The 16,148-nt window shown below is 33.3% G+C and overlaps 3 protein-coding genes across 6 annotated transcripts; 1 reads left to right on the top strand and 2 right to left on the bottom strand.

Moving 5' to 3' along the window:
* Positions 1-1,142: 1,142 nt before the first annotated feature.
* Positions 1,143-3,492, bottom strand: LOC126852799 (putative odorant receptor 85d). Its single transcript, XM_050597972.1, has 6 exons — positions 3,385-3,492; positions 2,846-3,221; positions 2,036-2,419; positions 1,678-1,879; positions 1,382-1,537; positions 1,143-1,291 (listed from the first exon to the last, which is right to left on the bottom strand). Exons 2-6 carry the CDS (start codon positions 3,205-3,207, stop codon positions 1,244-1,246), a joined length of 1,152 nt encoding a protein of 383 aa, XP_050453929.1. The 5' UTR covers positions 3,208-3,221; positions 3,385-3,492; the 3' UTR covers positions 1,143-1,243.
* A 2,061-nt stretch (positions 3,493-5,553) lies between these two features.
* Positions 5,554-11,225, top strand: LOC126853081 (carboxypeptidase D). Of its 2 annotated transcripts, XM_050598494.1 has the most exons (10): positions 5,554-6,405; positions 6,799-7,034; positions 7,270-7,403; positions 7,794-7,930; positions 8,318-8,505; positions 8,828-8,857; positions 9,505-9,800; positions 10,083-10,259; positions 10,398-10,490; positions 10,714-11,073. In XM_050598494.1, exons 2-10 carry the CDS (start codon positions 6,800-6,802, stop codon positions 10,903-10,905), a joined length of 1,482 nt encoding a protein of 493 aa, XP_050454451.1. In that variant the 5' UTR covers positions 5,554-6,405; position 6,799; the 3' UTR covers positions 10,906-11,073. The 2 variants fall into 2 exon arrangements, with proteins under 2 accessions (XP_050454451.1, XP_050454452.1); XM_050598495.1 differs by lacking the exon at positions 8,828-8,857 and having other exon boundaries at positions 5,564-6,405; positions 10,714-11,225.
* LOC126853079 (triokinase/FMN cyclase-like) lies at positions 11,224-15,632 on the bottom strand. 3 transcript variants are annotated; one of them, XM_050598493.1, is made up of 10 exons: positions 15,614-15,632; positions 14,897-14,966; positions 14,485-14,595; positions 14,311-14,399; positions 13,687-13,903; positions 13,110-13,355; positions 12,459-12,848; positions 12,033-12,286; positions 11,736-11,863; positions 11,224-11,586 (listed from the first exon to the last, which is right to left on the bottom strand). In XM_050598493.1, the coding sequence occupies exons 3-10, from the start codon at positions 14,576-14,578 to the stop codon at positions 11,466-11,468; spliced, it is 1,539 nt and encodes a 512-aa protein (XP_050454450.1). In that variant the 5' UTR covers positions 14,579-14,595; positions 14,897-14,966; positions 15,614-15,632; the 3' UTR covers positions 11,224-11,465. The 3 variants fall into 3 exon arrangements, with proteins under 3 accessions (XP_050454450.1, XP_050454448.1, XP_050454449.1); XM_050598491.1 differs by lacking the exon at positions 15,614-15,632 and adding an exon at positions 15,205-15,483; XM_050598492.1 differs by lacking the exon at positions 15,614-15,632 and adding an exon at positions 15,205-15,479 and having other exon boundaries at positions 14,897-14,961.
* Positions 15,633-16,148: the final 516 nt, after the last annotated feature.

Genomic DNA, 16,148 nt, shown 5'->3' with positions numbered 1-16,148 from the left:
TTAGCAACTTGACATGAAGTCTATTATAGCGTATTACAGTGCATATTATTTACCGTCTATATATAAATATTGTAATGACTGTAATGACAACTGTTTCCTTACATCGATCAAACGGCGCATTTCTACTTTTGCATCCAAGTATATTGTTGCCTTCCCATCAAATAATATGTTTATTTTTTATCATCGGATACAACTCTGTGTAGACTTATATTTCCCGTAAGAGAAATATAAACGATTATTTTTCTTTTATTTCATCGTCTGAAGAAAATATAAAATGTAATAACGAGTAATAGTACAATTAAATTTTCTTCAGTTGTAGAATCATCTACATGTCTCTATCAAATACAAGTGCAAACATTATTATTATAATTCTGATGTACATCGCGTGCTTCATGTAATAATGGCTTATAAAAAAAAGTAGCAGGTATTTTACTCTTAGCAAATTAATCAAACAAAACTTTTAAATTCATGTATCACATTGTAATTATGACGACATATTATTGCATCAATATTTTTAATTATAGTGATGTATTATTTCTAGGATATGTAATATTTTTCTATGACTATCTTGCTTGGGTATTTTTAAATTGATTTTAAATGTTTGATATGCGTAAATTATTATAATTGTAGCAATTTCTCTCTCTTTTTTTAAAGAAATTTTTATTTCTATGTATTTTATCTATTTCTTTTAATATCTTTACACATAGCTTTTTAGGAGTAATGAAAATATTTTAATTGGAGGATAAAAAACAACATACGTGACTTTTAATGTCATTAATTAAGAAATATTAAATTTTAAGAAACATATTTATAACAGTGTGTGATTATATATCTCCAGTTATTTTTGCTAATAATTTTAAACATTTTATATATTGTAAAAATTCACAAATCAAATCACAAAATATTCTAGATTATTGATTATTGATTATTGATTAAATTAAGATATCTTCCGAATTTAAATATTTTTATTTAAATATTTTTATTTAAATATTTTTATATGCCTTTCCTAAAAATGACGCATAAGAAAATATTTGTATTACATTCAAATATTTGCAAAAAAACATTTGATTTCAATTTAATATACTTTGTACTTATTAATCTGTGTTATATGAATTTTAGATAATTTCTCCAAAAAAAAAACACTGCTATAAAAAAAGATATATCGAAATTTCACATTCTACGATGAGTAATTTATTTATAAATTATCGCATACATGATATATTGTGAAAGAATAAATTAAATCTTAAGATTGTTGCAAAAGATTAAATGCAGAGTAAGATGCTTTCAGAAGCTGCAAAATAAAGTTAAGTTTTAATAGAAAACATAACTAAATATACTACATTACAAAATATTGAAAAAAGCTTTAAATTTTTATACCAACATTGGCATAAGATTCCAAAGACATTGTCACCAAAAAGCTACTAGTAAACTTGATAGATCGTGTGCTACGCTTCATAATCATTAATAGATCCTTTTGTTCGTTAACTGGCATCAATATCCAATCCATTTGATATATAGCTTCGCTCAATCCAGAACTCTGAAAAAATAAAAACACGATTAGAATAATGAAACGGTCATCAGCGGAACATTTTTTTGTGAAAGTTTTGCGCAACAATGTGCTATTCTTTGTCCATCTTTTTATATAACACAACACAACATCCTCACTATCATAACTACCTTAAGTATAACTTCGTTTCCAGCCCAACAATAAACAAAAATCTGAACAAACATGCAAAGTGCATAAATAATTAAAGTGGCGATGTCTGTAATTGTCATGTGAGAAGACAAATGATACAGACTTGAGCACAATACCAATATACTGGCGAAAAATTGGACAAAGATCACTTGGCTGAATATCTTGTTGATAATTTTGGCGAGCCTATAAATATTTTTATGTTATATTGCAAAAATTATTTAAATTAAAATATATATGAAAAAAAATATTATAACTAATATTAGGTATATAAACATCATTTGATACATTTAACACAGAAAGATACGTACGTAAAATAACTTTATCATCTGCGTGACGAACCTGATTATACACAGGTGATGTAAAATATGCTCCGATAATCTGCCTGTTTCATTTGATGTATCATTCAACGAAATTCTGGGAGCTTTTTCTTTCTTGCTCGATTTCATCATTTTTTGCAGACGATGTTTCAAAATCTCAATTTGTGCACATATTTGTAAGCAAAATCCCAATACCGTGGTCTCTGTCGCGACGTTTACAATCGTGCCAAAAATTACAGCCACGAGCTCTTGAATTGATGTAAACCAGAATAAACAGGGCGAGGTGTAATCGTACGGTACCCACATTCTATAGGGTAATTGACCCTCTAAAATATTGAGCATCCCTCCTATTATGGTACCAGTGGCAGAAAACGATGCCAGAGATGTGTAACTTATGGAATATGATCTACATATATTTCGCAAAAGCATAATAATCAGCATATAATGACAATGTACAAGAATAATGTATATTGTGTGTGTATGTTCTGAAATTAACGATACTGTCCAATAAATAAAAAAAAAAAAATATCTTTGATTAACATAGCACCCACTTTAGATAACTGTTAGTAACAAAAATGCATAAACACAACACACACATTTAAATTCATAATTATTTGATGATACACTAATACGTTTTTATGATTTTTATAATTTGAGAAAATTAACTTCGAATTTCTCATATATTTGTTAAATTAAATCTTAAATCTCTTTAGTTTGATTTATTTGTTTTGCCTTATTTAATTTAATTTAATTGAGTGATCACATGTGTTATTTATCAATTTATATGCTAACAAGTGGTTTCATCGACAATTGCGTCAACAAACATGCAGACCTGATCAAACGATCGAACTTCATCTGGATGTGGCTCTCCTCTTCATTGTAAGCTTTGCAAGGTTTCTTCTGTAATGTTTCGATCAAATTGACAATTTCATCGCGACGTGTTATAGCAGCAGCTATTTTGAATAATACACTGATAACCGAAAGTAGCATTAAGGAATTTGTCGTAAAATCATCCACGTTGTCGACAACAAAAATTATATCCAGCAACTGAGTCAGCATTAGAGTTGTTAACAAATATGTCGTTAAGCAAGTGAGCAAGCTATACAGTATCTTGGAACATTTCGAAGACCATTCGATTGGTCGCCACATACCACTGATGGTGTATAAAAAAAAATTGAAAGAGAGTATCTGCATTTTTGTCTACAATACTAAAAACAATAGATCTTCTTTATTTGCTGGAAAACCTTTTCAAAATATTTAACTATTAAAATATATAATCAAAGACTAAATAATTATATTTTTATTAAATTTTTGTAGATCTTTCTACATATACTTTTCTATATATACTTTTTTTAAAGTATTTTCACAAACCTATATTTTTGTACAATAAAATTTTAAGTTTTAATTTGAATACCACAATTACAAGCACCTTGTAATTTATATTTATAGCCAAAAGAAATCGGATTACATAATTTCAACAACAATTGTACGTATCTGTAAAAATGACTAATATATGATAATGCATACACGACCAAGGTTCGTAAGGCACTAGAATTAAACGTCTTTGTTAAGTTTCATTGTTCCTACATGGCTTAAAATTAATGATTTATTAATGACTGATACGGCGGCATCTGTCAATACTTTACCGCCGGTAAGGTATCGAAGATATAATTATGAGATCTGCAGTTGTTTGATGCAAGGACGTCATATTTCCGGTAAATTCCAACATATTGTCGCGTTCCCAGGAAACGAAATATTCTTGCATTTAAGCGTCTGTTGTATAATTCTAATGACATTCATGAAACATCAATTGGCTCAATGAATGCAATACTTGTTTCTTAAAAGTATCTATCTTTATTGCAGAAATATTCTGAATGCTGCAGTGTGACAGTTGTAACAAAATAAAATTTTCATCGAATTTGTTGAACTATATTTTGAAATATTAAACGTGATATTATTTTGGAACGCGATATCTCAATTTATTTATAGAGAAGGAAGCTACCTAGGTTGATTTTCAGTGACTTGCTTACATTTCAAGAATTCATGTTACTTTATAGCCGTTAATTACGGCCTTAAGTCGCGACATTTGTAATGACAGCTCTCGTTTTAAGTATAATCATATGTTTCCATAATATTATAGATCGTGCGAGAGAATATATTCACTCGTCTCTCGAGACATATTTATTCCCGCTAATTCTGAAAAGTTTATTATTCCGAAATAAGTGAACGGCACGTGTAAGCGAGTTCTCTCTACGTTTATATATATTCAAATTTCGTCATTTAACTTGTACACATTCCCGTTGTATTGATAGTCCGATCCGTTATGAAAGGGATCCCCTCCGATGGGGAGCGGAGGAGATAATTTTTTTTTTTTTCGTTATTTCAAGGTAAATCGTCGACCGTGAGCGAAATCCACCTTGGGGAGAAACGCACCAAGTTCTCGGACTTCCTCTCCGTCTCCGCACCGTCCTCTCATCTCTGTCCCCCACCTCCCTCATTTCACTCGCTACATCACGCTCGCGCGCCTCGGTGACACACTTCTGGCAAAACCTTCTTTTTTTCGACGTGTTTCACCTTCCTCCCGCGAGTTCAACGATCCATCCGAAACCGTGATCCGTGCCTCGGTCGGCATGAATAGGGAGAGAAGAGGGGTCGGACACCGCTAGTAGGACACCGTCCTCAATAACTCGTCGAAAGTACGTGCTGATGGTGGCGGTGAACGTCGGTGATCTTACGAATGCTCTATCGACCTGTATACCAACGCTGTATTGGTGTCTCAGATGGACGCGGACAGGCTCATTATATTCAAAAATATATAGCGCCCGGAGCTGACGCGAGTCCCCCCCCCCTCCCTCCCCCCCCGTAACAGCGGGGGCGTCCGTGCGCCAAACATCAAGAACGAAAACCTCTTCACCTCAATTAACACCGGTAGCGTTGGTGAACGACGATAGAGCTGTAGTGGTAACGGTAATAGTAGTAGTGATTCGTAACCGGTAGCCGCGCACGCGAGTTGATACATATGTATTCGTACTCGTCCTCTTTAACATATAAAGCGACGCTAGTCTTAGTAAAGACAACTCTGTCAATCTATAAATAATTCATTTCTTTTTCGAGCGGTAATGAATTATATTATAATATATAATGGCAATAATTTTTAATATATCTCCTATTGATATTATATATATATATCTGGGAAGAAACTTCTTTGTTATTCGGATAACAAATATATATTAATTTAATATAACAATTGATTTAAATAAATATTATTGATTATATGATTGATTAGAATAAATATTTCTAGGTATTTGAATTAAGTGATATCTTTAATTTAGAGACATCTAATTATTAACATCGTATTTAAAGAAAATTATTTCTATTGACTTATTCATAATAGTTGAAAGTTTCCCTTTTTATAGACTCCGAGCGTTTCGGGCTTTATCTCGACGCATCGCGATACAAAACTTCCTGTGTTACGTTTACGCAAAAGATCTCTAGAGATATCGCTTATTAATGTGTGTGCGTATGCATGTACGCTAAATGCGTGCATGAAATATAACAATTCGCGGCGATACGCCCGACGGGTTGCTCATTGTGCGCCCGTTGACGTTGTGGTAGAAATGCCGAGATGAGACGAGTAAACGGGCTGTCTCCTAGCTAGCTGGTACACATTGTGCCAGTGGTTGGTCTACAACACGGAGAGAGAGCAGACAGCGGTGCAGATACGGTGACGGAGGAAGTGGGCTTCATTAGTAGCGGTGGTGGCGTCGGCGGTGGTGGTGGTGATGGAGGTGGTGGTGCTGGTTTGCTGGTGCTGGTCTACCGGTACACTGGTGGTGGTATAGTGAGTGCACGGCATATTTCGCTTCTCTTTGTAAGAGTTCGCAGTATCTCGCCGCTACTCTCACGCAGGCGAGAGGCGGCTAACACCTTCCTCCTACGTTCGGACGTGAACTGTCAAACGTCCGCGCGCGGACCTCATTCTCGCTCACTGCCAGCGCACTCCTCTTCTTTCGTGGTTTTCTTCCTCTCTTCCTTTTCTCATCTTCTTCTTTTAATCCTTTTTCGATTTCCGCAAATGCCGTCCATCGATTTGTCCGCCAACGTGATCGCGTACGACGAAAAGTGCGTGCCCTCTTTATCGGCGCCGACTGCCACGTAAACAATCAGGAGAGAAAAAAAAGAAAACTAGCATCGTCGAAAAAGCTCGTTGTACGAATCGTCATTTTCACTGCCCTAAGTCACTCTCACGGATAAATTTCTTGCGTGAACGAACGTGTACAAATACGGAAGAGTAGATCGTCTCTCGCGCGTAAAAGATTGCGCCAAAGTTAGTGCGATCGTGTTCAGCGACTTTTTCGAACGTTTATCACTGATACGTTTGGATACTGTCAGGTAATGCAAATTTTACTGAAATTTCAAGATAAGGATAATATATTTGTTAATATTTTGAAAAAAAGTTGCAAGCAACACAGTGCAAGAGATGTTAATTTAATACTTTAAATAGTAATGAATCAATTTTTTTACAAGTTTTCAATGAAAATAATACATTATTCAATTGTCAAGTAATGTAATATGTAGGAAAGCATTTTCTCCTTTTTTTGCACATTATTTCTCTCTTATTTAATATAAATAATATAATAATATTCTAATATTTTATATATATTACATTGTATTTATTTATTCGTATTATATTGAATTAGAAAGCAAAAGAAAGATAATTATATACTTAATTACATCTCTTATACGTATATTTCACATAAGTTTATATTACGATGATACTTGCAGAATGTATCGCGTGCTACTTTTTCTCATCTCCATCTATGGAAGCATTCGTGGAATGCAATTCCCCAGCAAAGGGGACTTACCTCGTCAATATCATCCACGTTACTTAATGTACGAGGAGCCATACAATATCGAGTTCAAGTATCACAATTACGAGCAGATGAGCCGCTTTCTTCGCGCCACGTCCCTTCGGTTTCAAAATCTCACCGCTCTGTACTCAATAGGAAAGTCGGTGAAAGGTACGGATTCTCTTATATGTGTAAAGGAATGTGAACACATCATATATTTAGAGATAAGGCACTTATATATAGGCATCGTATCGATTTTGATAAAAAGAGAAAACAGCATGTCCTGGAAAAAAATATTTCAAAACTTATAACTTATGTTTTATGTTACATTTTATGTTTAAAGTTAAAAAAAAAAAAGAAAAACAAGGAATATATTATAATCTCAAGCGATATATTCGTGCGACAGGTCGTGATCTATGGGTGATGGTCGTGTCGTCATCGCCTTACGAGCACATGATCGGGAAGCCTGATGTAAAGTATATCGCTAACATACACGGAAACGAAGCTGTGGGACGCGAGTTAATGCTACATCTCATTCATGTACGTAATTATCAGGCGTTGGAATTTCCATATCACGTTACTCGCAATGACCAAGCATGTACATAGCATGTATATTTTTCATCGGATCATTCTGTGGAGATAAAAGAGTAAAGTAGTTACGTATACTCAAATAAGATTTTTTTATCTAAAATATTGTACATCATCTGTGCTCTTGTAGCATTGTAATATTAATAATGCGTGTATAAGTATAATAATTTTTATAACACATTTATAATATAATATTAATTGACATATATAATAATAATAATAATAATAATAATAATAGCTACCTTAAAATTAATAATAATATTGATCTATTTTTGTTCGACAAACAGATGACATATATATGTTTCTAGATATAATCCTTTTCTCTCTTTTCTTCCTTTTTAGAATCTCGTGACATCGTATGGATCAGATGCATATATTACGTGGTTATTGGATAACACAAGGATTCATATTCTACCGTCAATGAACCCTGATGGCTTTGAAGTTTCTAAAGAAGGACGCTGCGATGGTGGTCAAGGCAGGTTAGATATTTGCATAGTTTTTTAATAAATTTAGATCGATTTCGAATTTCGCAATGAATCAGTATGTATATTCATATATACATATAAATGTTAAAAAAATTGTAACTAATGATATGCCTCTTGTCAGACATGTAAAGATAAATTAAAGACTACATATGGCTATGAGTGTCTCTTCTTCGACATTTCTTAACAGAACTTTTTGATTTAAATTTGCATAAAAAGTCTCCATTTAATATTTCAAAATTCAAAATAACTTTAAAATAGCTGCCTTATATTCAGAATTCACCTACATACATATCGAACGATTCCATTTCCGTTGAAGACAGAAGACGAGGAGAAAGAGGAAAAATATCCCTGATTCTTTTATATTCTACTTGACTTGAATAGGTATAACGCGCGTGGCTTCGACCTAAACCGAAACTTCCCAGACTACTTTAAGCAGAACAATAAAAAGAGCCAGCCGGAGACCGAAGCTGTCAAGGACTGGGTCTCGAAGATTCAGTTCGTGCTCTCGGGCAGCTTACACGGCGGTGCTCTCGTAGCCAGCTACCCCTTCGACAATACTCCAAATTCGCGTAAGTTGAAAATTTCTTGATCTCTATATTGATTTTTACGATTATTGTGTGTGCCGAATTAATCGTTAAAATGATCGAGTGACGCGATAGTCCCGGTCCACAGCCACAGAATTGTTATCGTATCATTTTCTTTGCGAAATAATCTTGAAAAAAAAAAAAAAGAAATAGGTGTTACACTATTTTTTACGAGTGCCTTCCAGCAATGCATTTCGGTTTCGAATTTCGTTAACGTTCCATTTATGTAAGATTACAGACAGCTATGACTATAACTGCGCGTAGCTCTGAAGCTGTCATGATATTATGTAAACTTTCATGCCGTCAGGAATATGTCGATCAGCGCCACTATGTGCAGGTATTGTGCAATGCATGATTATTTCATTAGCGTTCAATAATCAGCGACATTATCATTTACTTAAGAAAAAAATGAAAAAAATATATGTACATATATAATTATTTTTTATTATATTTTTGATATCTTTCGATAAAAGATTGATTCACGGATATGATTTTAAAAAAGTAAATGATAAAGTCTAAAGGTTTCATAACAGAACTTGTAGAAGAAAAATAGAAGAATTATAGAAAAAGTAGAATAGAAGAATTGTAGAAGAAATTATACTTCCGCACCAGCTCTTGCAATAAACTATACGAATATATGAAAACGAAACATATAATGAAAATGAATGTTCTGATTACACGCTTCTGGCATAAAATGCATGTCCTTATACGTCCTAGCAAAAAAAAAAGGATGAAACATTATACAAGATGGAACATAATTCGCGATAAAAAGGAGATGATTTTTCGTGTAAAAGTAAAGTTATTGGCGCTTCGAGACGCTATTCTCCGAAAGATAATTTTGAAAATAATGAAGGATAATATAATTATCGTAAATTTCGAATAATAGCCTGTAGATTACACGAATCATCTTCGGAATATCGAGAGATGGATGATATCGCTCTATCGTTTATACAAAACAGTAACAGTCTCACGTAAAGAGAACAGTGTTTCAGAGTTTCACGGCGACGCCGAGCATCTCGCCGGACGATGACGTGTTTCAACATTTATCGTTGACGTACTCTCGAAACCACGGATCCATGTATCAGGGATTACCGTGCTCACCGTCCCAGCCCGCATTTAAACGCGGAATTACTAACGGCGCCGAGTGGTATCCGCTTACTGGCGGAATGCAAGACTTTAACTACGTGTGGAACGGATGTATGGAAATTACCTTGGAACTTTCTTGCTGCAAATACCCGCCGGCCTCGGATCTACCGCATTATTGGGAGGAGAATCGAGCGGTGAGTCTCAAATACGTTAAAAATATATATCGCTTCTCCTCCAAAAATTTAGTAAAATATACATTTCTTTTTCAAGACATTTAATTGGGAAGCAAAATTTATCGCGATTACAACAACGATTTATTATTCTATCGTAAATCTACGTCAAATCTGTGGTTGCAAATAATGTAAAACTTAATTATTTATTAATTACTGTCAATGTATCGAAATAATCGAATAATCTACTGAGATTCTGAGAGTAAAATTTATCAGCGCGTATAATTATTTCGCGTTTTTTTTTAGTCTTTAATCAAGTTTTTGGCAGAAGCTCACAGAGGTGTTCATGGTTTCGTTGTTGATGAAAATGGTAATCCCATTGAGAGAGCGTCTGTTAAAGTAAAATCACGAGATGTCAGTTTTTCGACAACCAAATATGGCGAATTTTGGAGAATTCTGTTACCTGGTGTTTACAAATTAGAGGTATGTTGCGGAATCTTTCAAATACATCCATTCTCTTATCTCTTTACTAACAAAATTAATGTCAAAATTAAAAATTTGTTAAAAGCGTTATTTATTTGCCATATTATCTTGAAAATCGATATATTTATTTTACGTCAGGTATTCTCAAACGGATATATACCTCGTGAGATCGAATTTGTGGTAATCGAGCAGCATCCGACGCTCCTCAATGTTACGCTTTACTCGCTAAAGGTAAGCAATGTCAATAATACACAAACACAAATAAGCGCGATATTGCACATTTTTTTTTAATGTATATTTGAAACTACCTTTAGGGGCTTAAAATTCGGCGATTTTTAAAATTTATTAAAAAAGATTAGAATCTATTAAGTGTCAATCAGCGACATATATTTTCACGATCGCTCTTATGCATTTTATAAGATATGTTAAAGTTCTTTATATCTCTCCGAAACAGAGACAGTACAACGATGAAAATGGGTCTGTTTTGTATACTGGAAACACTGGCGGAAGACCTTATCCGCATCGAGACCATACGTTGTCCTACCGACCACAATCGGGAGTTAATACCGCGGCCGATGCCAACAGCGGTATTTTCTCGTCTATCAGTAATGGATTTAACACCTTTGTGACCAACCTTTTCGGATAATCTCGCAAAATATGCCGCGCGCAAAAAGATAAATATATTTAATTATTTATTTCTTCTCTATATATTATTGTGTGTATAAAGTAAAATGAAGTTTAGTTTATTTGTGGCTTCACGAAAAAGCCGGGGCAAAATGCAAACAGATTCATAATCCGATTAATCGGCAAAATACTGCCAAACATAGCGTGAACTATTGTACATTTAAGATTAATATAGTCTCTACGCGTTATAAATTTTATTTATGGAAACTCGTTAAACGTGTATTGAAAAAAAAGCGTATTTTTTATTCTATTTATAAAGACAAAAACACGCAACTATATATTTTCATTTTATCAAAAGTATTTAATGTAGAAAATATAGCGTGTATTGGTATGTATTGATATTTACAATATTTCCGAACATTGTATAGGAGAAATAATATCAATATAATTATACCAATTAATTCTTCAATTTAGATGATAAATTTGTTGTTTATATTATATTAGTTGTTATCTTCCTTATTTATAGTAATGATGTTGAAATACAACTGTCAAGTAAAAAAAAAGAGATAACAAGAGTATTTGTTATTCTTTAAATTGCATAATCGTCCGTACAATAGCCACAATCCACGTTGCTGCGGCATATGCGCCAGCATCCACTTCTGTCAAGTACCGAACCTGTTTTACGTAACTAGCTCGTCCTGCTCTATAATCAAATGCATATTAAATATGTTTTTAAAATTAAAAAGTATAATTTCAATTCTCTTAGAGTTATAGAGTTCTCTCATTACTGACGCATATCGAGTAGCATTTTTTTGAATGAATACGTTAATCTATCTTTATTTTTATACTCACTTGGGTTTCATATCTTTCGTAGAATTGCATCCTTTCCATGCCGCCGCAATTAATCTATCGTAAAAATCGCTCGGATATTCTTTCAACATTCTCTCGTACATCGTACACGTTGCGTCCATTGTATCGATCTAAATATATCGATTAATATAATCTTCTTATAATTCTAGTGTATTTCTCTAAATATTGAATTTTGACGATATAATTAATTTCTTTTCTATTATAACAAAATTGCCAGCAAACAGTATTCTATCGCTAATAATAATAACACACATATCTTATCTGTATATAAATACAAACCATAGTTCTGTCTCCAGCTTTTGCTTTCCCATATTTTTCTAAACAATTTAATCCGCTGCGGAACGCGCAAAACCAAACATGTCGCAAATTCTCTCCTTGCTTGGATAAAGCCAGCTCCTTCGCACTAGCCGTAAAGAATAAACAATATAAAGCTCCGGATGTTCCGCCCATATGTTCCTCCGCTATATTCGCTATTTCTGATAACAACGTTGCTGGATGTGACAAGGATAAGTTATCCAAATTATTCAATATACCTATAAATATATAAAAAAGAGATAATATATAGTAAATTTACTTAATAGATTTATATGCATCAATATTATTTTGATATATCGAATATTAACATATATTTATATTCTAAATTTTGAATAAATAAATAAAAGAAGTGAGAGTATAATACGTATAATATACACGTGTATCACATACCGTCGGCAAATCTTTTCAGAGTCGAACCGCAGTCTCCGTCTCCGCAACCGCGGTCCAGCTCGTTGAGATATGCCTCTTGCTCGACAATAGCTGCACATGCGTTTTCTAAACACACTTTGATCAGACGTTGCTCGTGTGCATTTAACGATATTCCTATCTTCTCTGCTTTCTTCTTTTCCGCGTCTTTAAATAGGGGGCGAGTGACAGTCGAAGGAATGCTATAGCTGCAACCCGGCCAACAAGGTGCCATTGTTTCCTCGTCGAGGCACTTGACGAATACATCTCCGTGACTTTCAGTTAATTTGAGCAAACTCACATGTATACCAGCGCTATTCAAAGATGTCATTAAAACGCCGGAATAGACGCGAATAGGCTCTATATTCATATTTCCTATAAATGAAAAAAAAATAATATTATTATATAATAAAAGAGAGTTTGTCAAAATAAAGTTAGTTAAATAAAAAGTTACAATTATATACATATATATAATGAAAATAATTCTTGCAGGAACAAAAATAAACATTTGATAGAAGTTTAAAGATTCAAAATTTAGTAGTTTGTCAAAGAATATAATTAATATAGTATAATTAATCTGCCACGCTTTAAATTGCCGTATTATACACAAGAAAATTAAGATAACATTATACTCACGAAGCTGAATTACAATCTCGTGAACGACGATCCCTTGCTCCAATTGACTTAAAGCACCGAAATTGTTAACTATTACCGCGACCGAGTCATTAGCGGCCAAAGATAAGGCCTCGCAAATGCGTTTCAGCATTAGCGTCACCAACGCGGATGCGGTCCCGAGCTTGATTCTTTCGTATCCCGCCTCCCCGTGTACACCCATTCCACACTCTATCTCGTCCTGTGCAAGCTCGAACATGAGGCCTTGACCTGCATTCAATTTTCTCTCAGTAACATACAGGGTGATTCTAAAATAAACTGTTGGATATCGTAGGTGGAAATTTTTTTATTGGTGTAAAATTAATTTTTCTTCTTTAATAAAATATCAATACGGAGTTTCTGAGCTCTCAGCGGCTTCTTACTAAAATTATTTATACCTCTTCAAGATATTTTGGAAAAACTATACTTAAACAACGATAACTCGAGAATAAACGTTCGAAAGTAGCTGCCTAGTGATACTGACCTATATATAACGCACATGTATGGTTGTCTCGTCTCGAACATAACGGTAACTTACGATTATCTCTAATTGTCACGTTACCTGGTAAAGTGCAGGCGGATAGCCCCACTCCGTAGGTCGCTGTGTTTCGTGATACATTCTGCGCAATTTCCGCTACCTCAGTTAGAGAAAGTCCTCTTTCGGCAAAAGCGCCCGCAATTTTGATAACGAATAACATGCCCACAAGCCCGCGTTTACCAGCCACGCTCTGCTCGCTTGCGGGAATGCTGCAGTCATCGCCGACAATTATTTCCTCTACCTAAACTTTTTGAAATATTCATAATAATATTTTCATTACCCGCTCTCTTTCTCAATGAGCAAGACAATATGCTTGAAAATGTTTTTGAAAACTTTTTTAAAAACATTAAAATAATGTGTTAAATCCCCTTTAATCATTAAAAAAAAAATGTTTAGGTATATTAACATCCAATGAGCAAACAATATAAAATTAATGAATAATAAATATTAAAAATACATTTAAAAATTGAATGTTAATATAAACATTTTTTTAATAATTAAAAGAGAATCCATTATTTTAAAAACATTCTTCAAAAATTTTTTATAACATTTTTTAAAATATTGTCTGTTTATTGGTTTCTTTCTTTATTCTCTTGTATATATTTGAAATATATTTATATATAGGAAACAGAATTGAGATTTTATCACCTTGATGCCCGCTTGTTGAGCCTTCTTGATCGCTATGCCAAAGTTCAAACAGTCCCCCGTATAATTAGGTACCACAACAAGAATGCCAGCTAGAAGGAGACGATAACGTGACGTTAATGAAACATTTTTTACAACAATAAACCGGACACAAAAAGCGTACAAGATATATAGAACCTTTGTTATTTTCTGCAATGCATTGAAGAGCTTGTGTGATATGTATAGACGGTGGTGCTGCAAAAATAGATCCCGCTACGGATGCTGTCAACATACCGCTTCCGACAAAGCCTAGAAATATTTTTAAAAATACTGTCGTGTGAACAAAAATCAACAAATCTACGCATATGGAAAAAGATTTTTTACCACATGATTAACAAGCATTTTTTAAAGTATTTTAATAATAACGTTTGCACAAATCGAAAAGTATATGAAATAGAAAGAAAGATAAATGATTCGAAATGCTATTAATAACAGTTTCAATTTTATTTTAAGAAAGATATTCTATTCATTTTATATGAATAAAACCAAAGATTTTTCAAATACAAAATCTTCAACAATACATGTAGAGAGCGATATGGAAATTAATTACCTGCGGCAAATGGCTCGTGTCCGCTGCCGCCACCGCAAACCAACGCCACTTTATCTTTACGACTTCTGCACTAAAAAATACAAATAAATCACATTTGAACGAATGTATTACTTATAACACAGCAAACAAAAAATTTAAATTAATTTGATCTAATTATACACAGCACGAAAAAAAGAACTGCGTTTGATGTATTAAATACTTTAGATACGTCCTTGTTTTTATCACGATCCGATATTAGAATCGAACACAATTGGTACTAAATTGGAGACGATGAATGTAATTACGGATGTGAAAGAGTATTTACGTACATCTGGTGACAATACGATTCCATGCGATGCATGATACTCTAATCGCGGATACGCGTAAGATAATCCTGACAAAGTCTCCGACACGGCGTTGTCTAACGAATTAATCAAGTTCTTCGAGGTTGTCATTTTCGACGAAATCAAACGGGAATACTAATCGAATGAATCCGAACATGAACGGACGCTGGCGTCGATCTCTGCTTTAAGATCGCACAGGTTATCGGAAATACGCTTTGAGTGACGTACGTATCTGTCGTTTGATAACAGAGATGTACGCGCCAGACGACGCGACGGAGCTGACATTTATACGTTTAATTCTTTACACTCGCTCAATGAGTGATTTACGTAACGTCCTATAGTCCTCAAGCGGTTTGTAGATAATTATATTAAACGTTGAAAAAAATATACGTACAAACTTTATTTATAAATCTCATGATTAATTTTTGTAATTTAATCCTTTGCCAAGATAAATTGGATATTTTCTTTTTTTTAATATTCTTTTCTTCTCGAACTTGGATGACATGATAACAATTAAACGTTATTAAAATTCTGTTCGGTAAAGTCAAAGTCAAACCTAAAACAAATAAGAAAGAGAATGATCTTATATTATTAACTTAAATTATATATATATATATATATATATATATATATATATATATATATATATTTTTTTTTCTATTTATTATTTACTTATCATCTTGAAATCATTATTTTTTCCCTTATCTTTGAAAAGCAACATACACGCGATTCGTATCATATACATATATGTATATAAAAATCTCTCGAGATTTTTTTACGGATAAGACAAATTTTTTGAAAATAGTTTTGAGGATTATAATTGATTATATTATTTAAATATAAGATAGTTCCTTTAATAACGTACCTTATTGCGAAGCACAATACTATCTCTTTCATCTCATCTCTATCGAATAATATTTCATAATTAT

Source organism: Cataglyphis hispanica, chromosome 11, assembly GCF_021464435.1.
Source record: "Cataglyphis hispanica isolate Lineage 1 chromosome 11, ULB_Chis1_1.0, whole genome shotgun sequence".
Lineage (NCBI taxonomy): Eukaryota > Metazoa > Arthropoda > Insecta > Hymenoptera > Formicidae > Cataglyphis > Cataglyphis hispanica.
The sequence above is the reverse complement of the archived record's forward strand: the minus strand, read 5'-3'. Positions and strand labels throughout refer to the sequence as shown.

Bases quoted from the DNA above. Each gene is read 5' to 3' on its own strand.
- LOC126852799 (XM_050597972.1), bottom strand. From the start codon at position 3,207: ATGCAGATACTCTCTTTCAATTTTTTTTTATACACCATCAGTGGTATG. The intron at 1,880-2,035 runs GTTCGTCACGCA...AAATATTTATAG, and splicing joins CATCACCTGTGTATAATCAG to GCTCGCCAAAATTATCAACA. The intron at 1,538-1,677 runs GTAGTTATGATA...TTATTTTTTCAG, and splicing joins GAAACGAAGTTATACTTAAG to AGTTCTGGATTGAGCGAAGC.
- LOC126853079 (XM_050598491.1), bottom strand. From the start codon at position 15,330: ATGACAACCTCGAAGAACTTGATTAATTCGTTAGACAACGCCGTGTCG. The intron at 12,287-12,458 runs GTATGTGATACA...ATATATTTATAG, and splicing joins TCTGAAAAGATTTGCCGACG to GTATATTGAATAATTTGGAT. The intron at 11,864-12,032 runs GTTTGTATTTAT...CGATATATTTAG, and splicing joins AAGCTGGAGACAGAACTATG to ATCGATACAATGGACGCAAC.
- LOC126853081 (XM_050598494.1), top strand. From the start codon at position 6,800: ATGTATCGCGTGCTACTTTTTCTCATCTCCATCTATGGAAGCATTCGT. The intron at 8,858-9,504 runs GTATTGTGCAAT...TAAAGAGAACAG, and splicing joins ATCAGCGCCACTATGTGCAG to TGTTTCAGAGTTTCACGGCG. The intron at 9,801-10,082 runs GTGAGTCTCAAA...GTTTTTTTTTAG, and splicing joins ATTGGGAGGAGAATCGAGCG to TCTTTAATCAAGTTTTTGGC.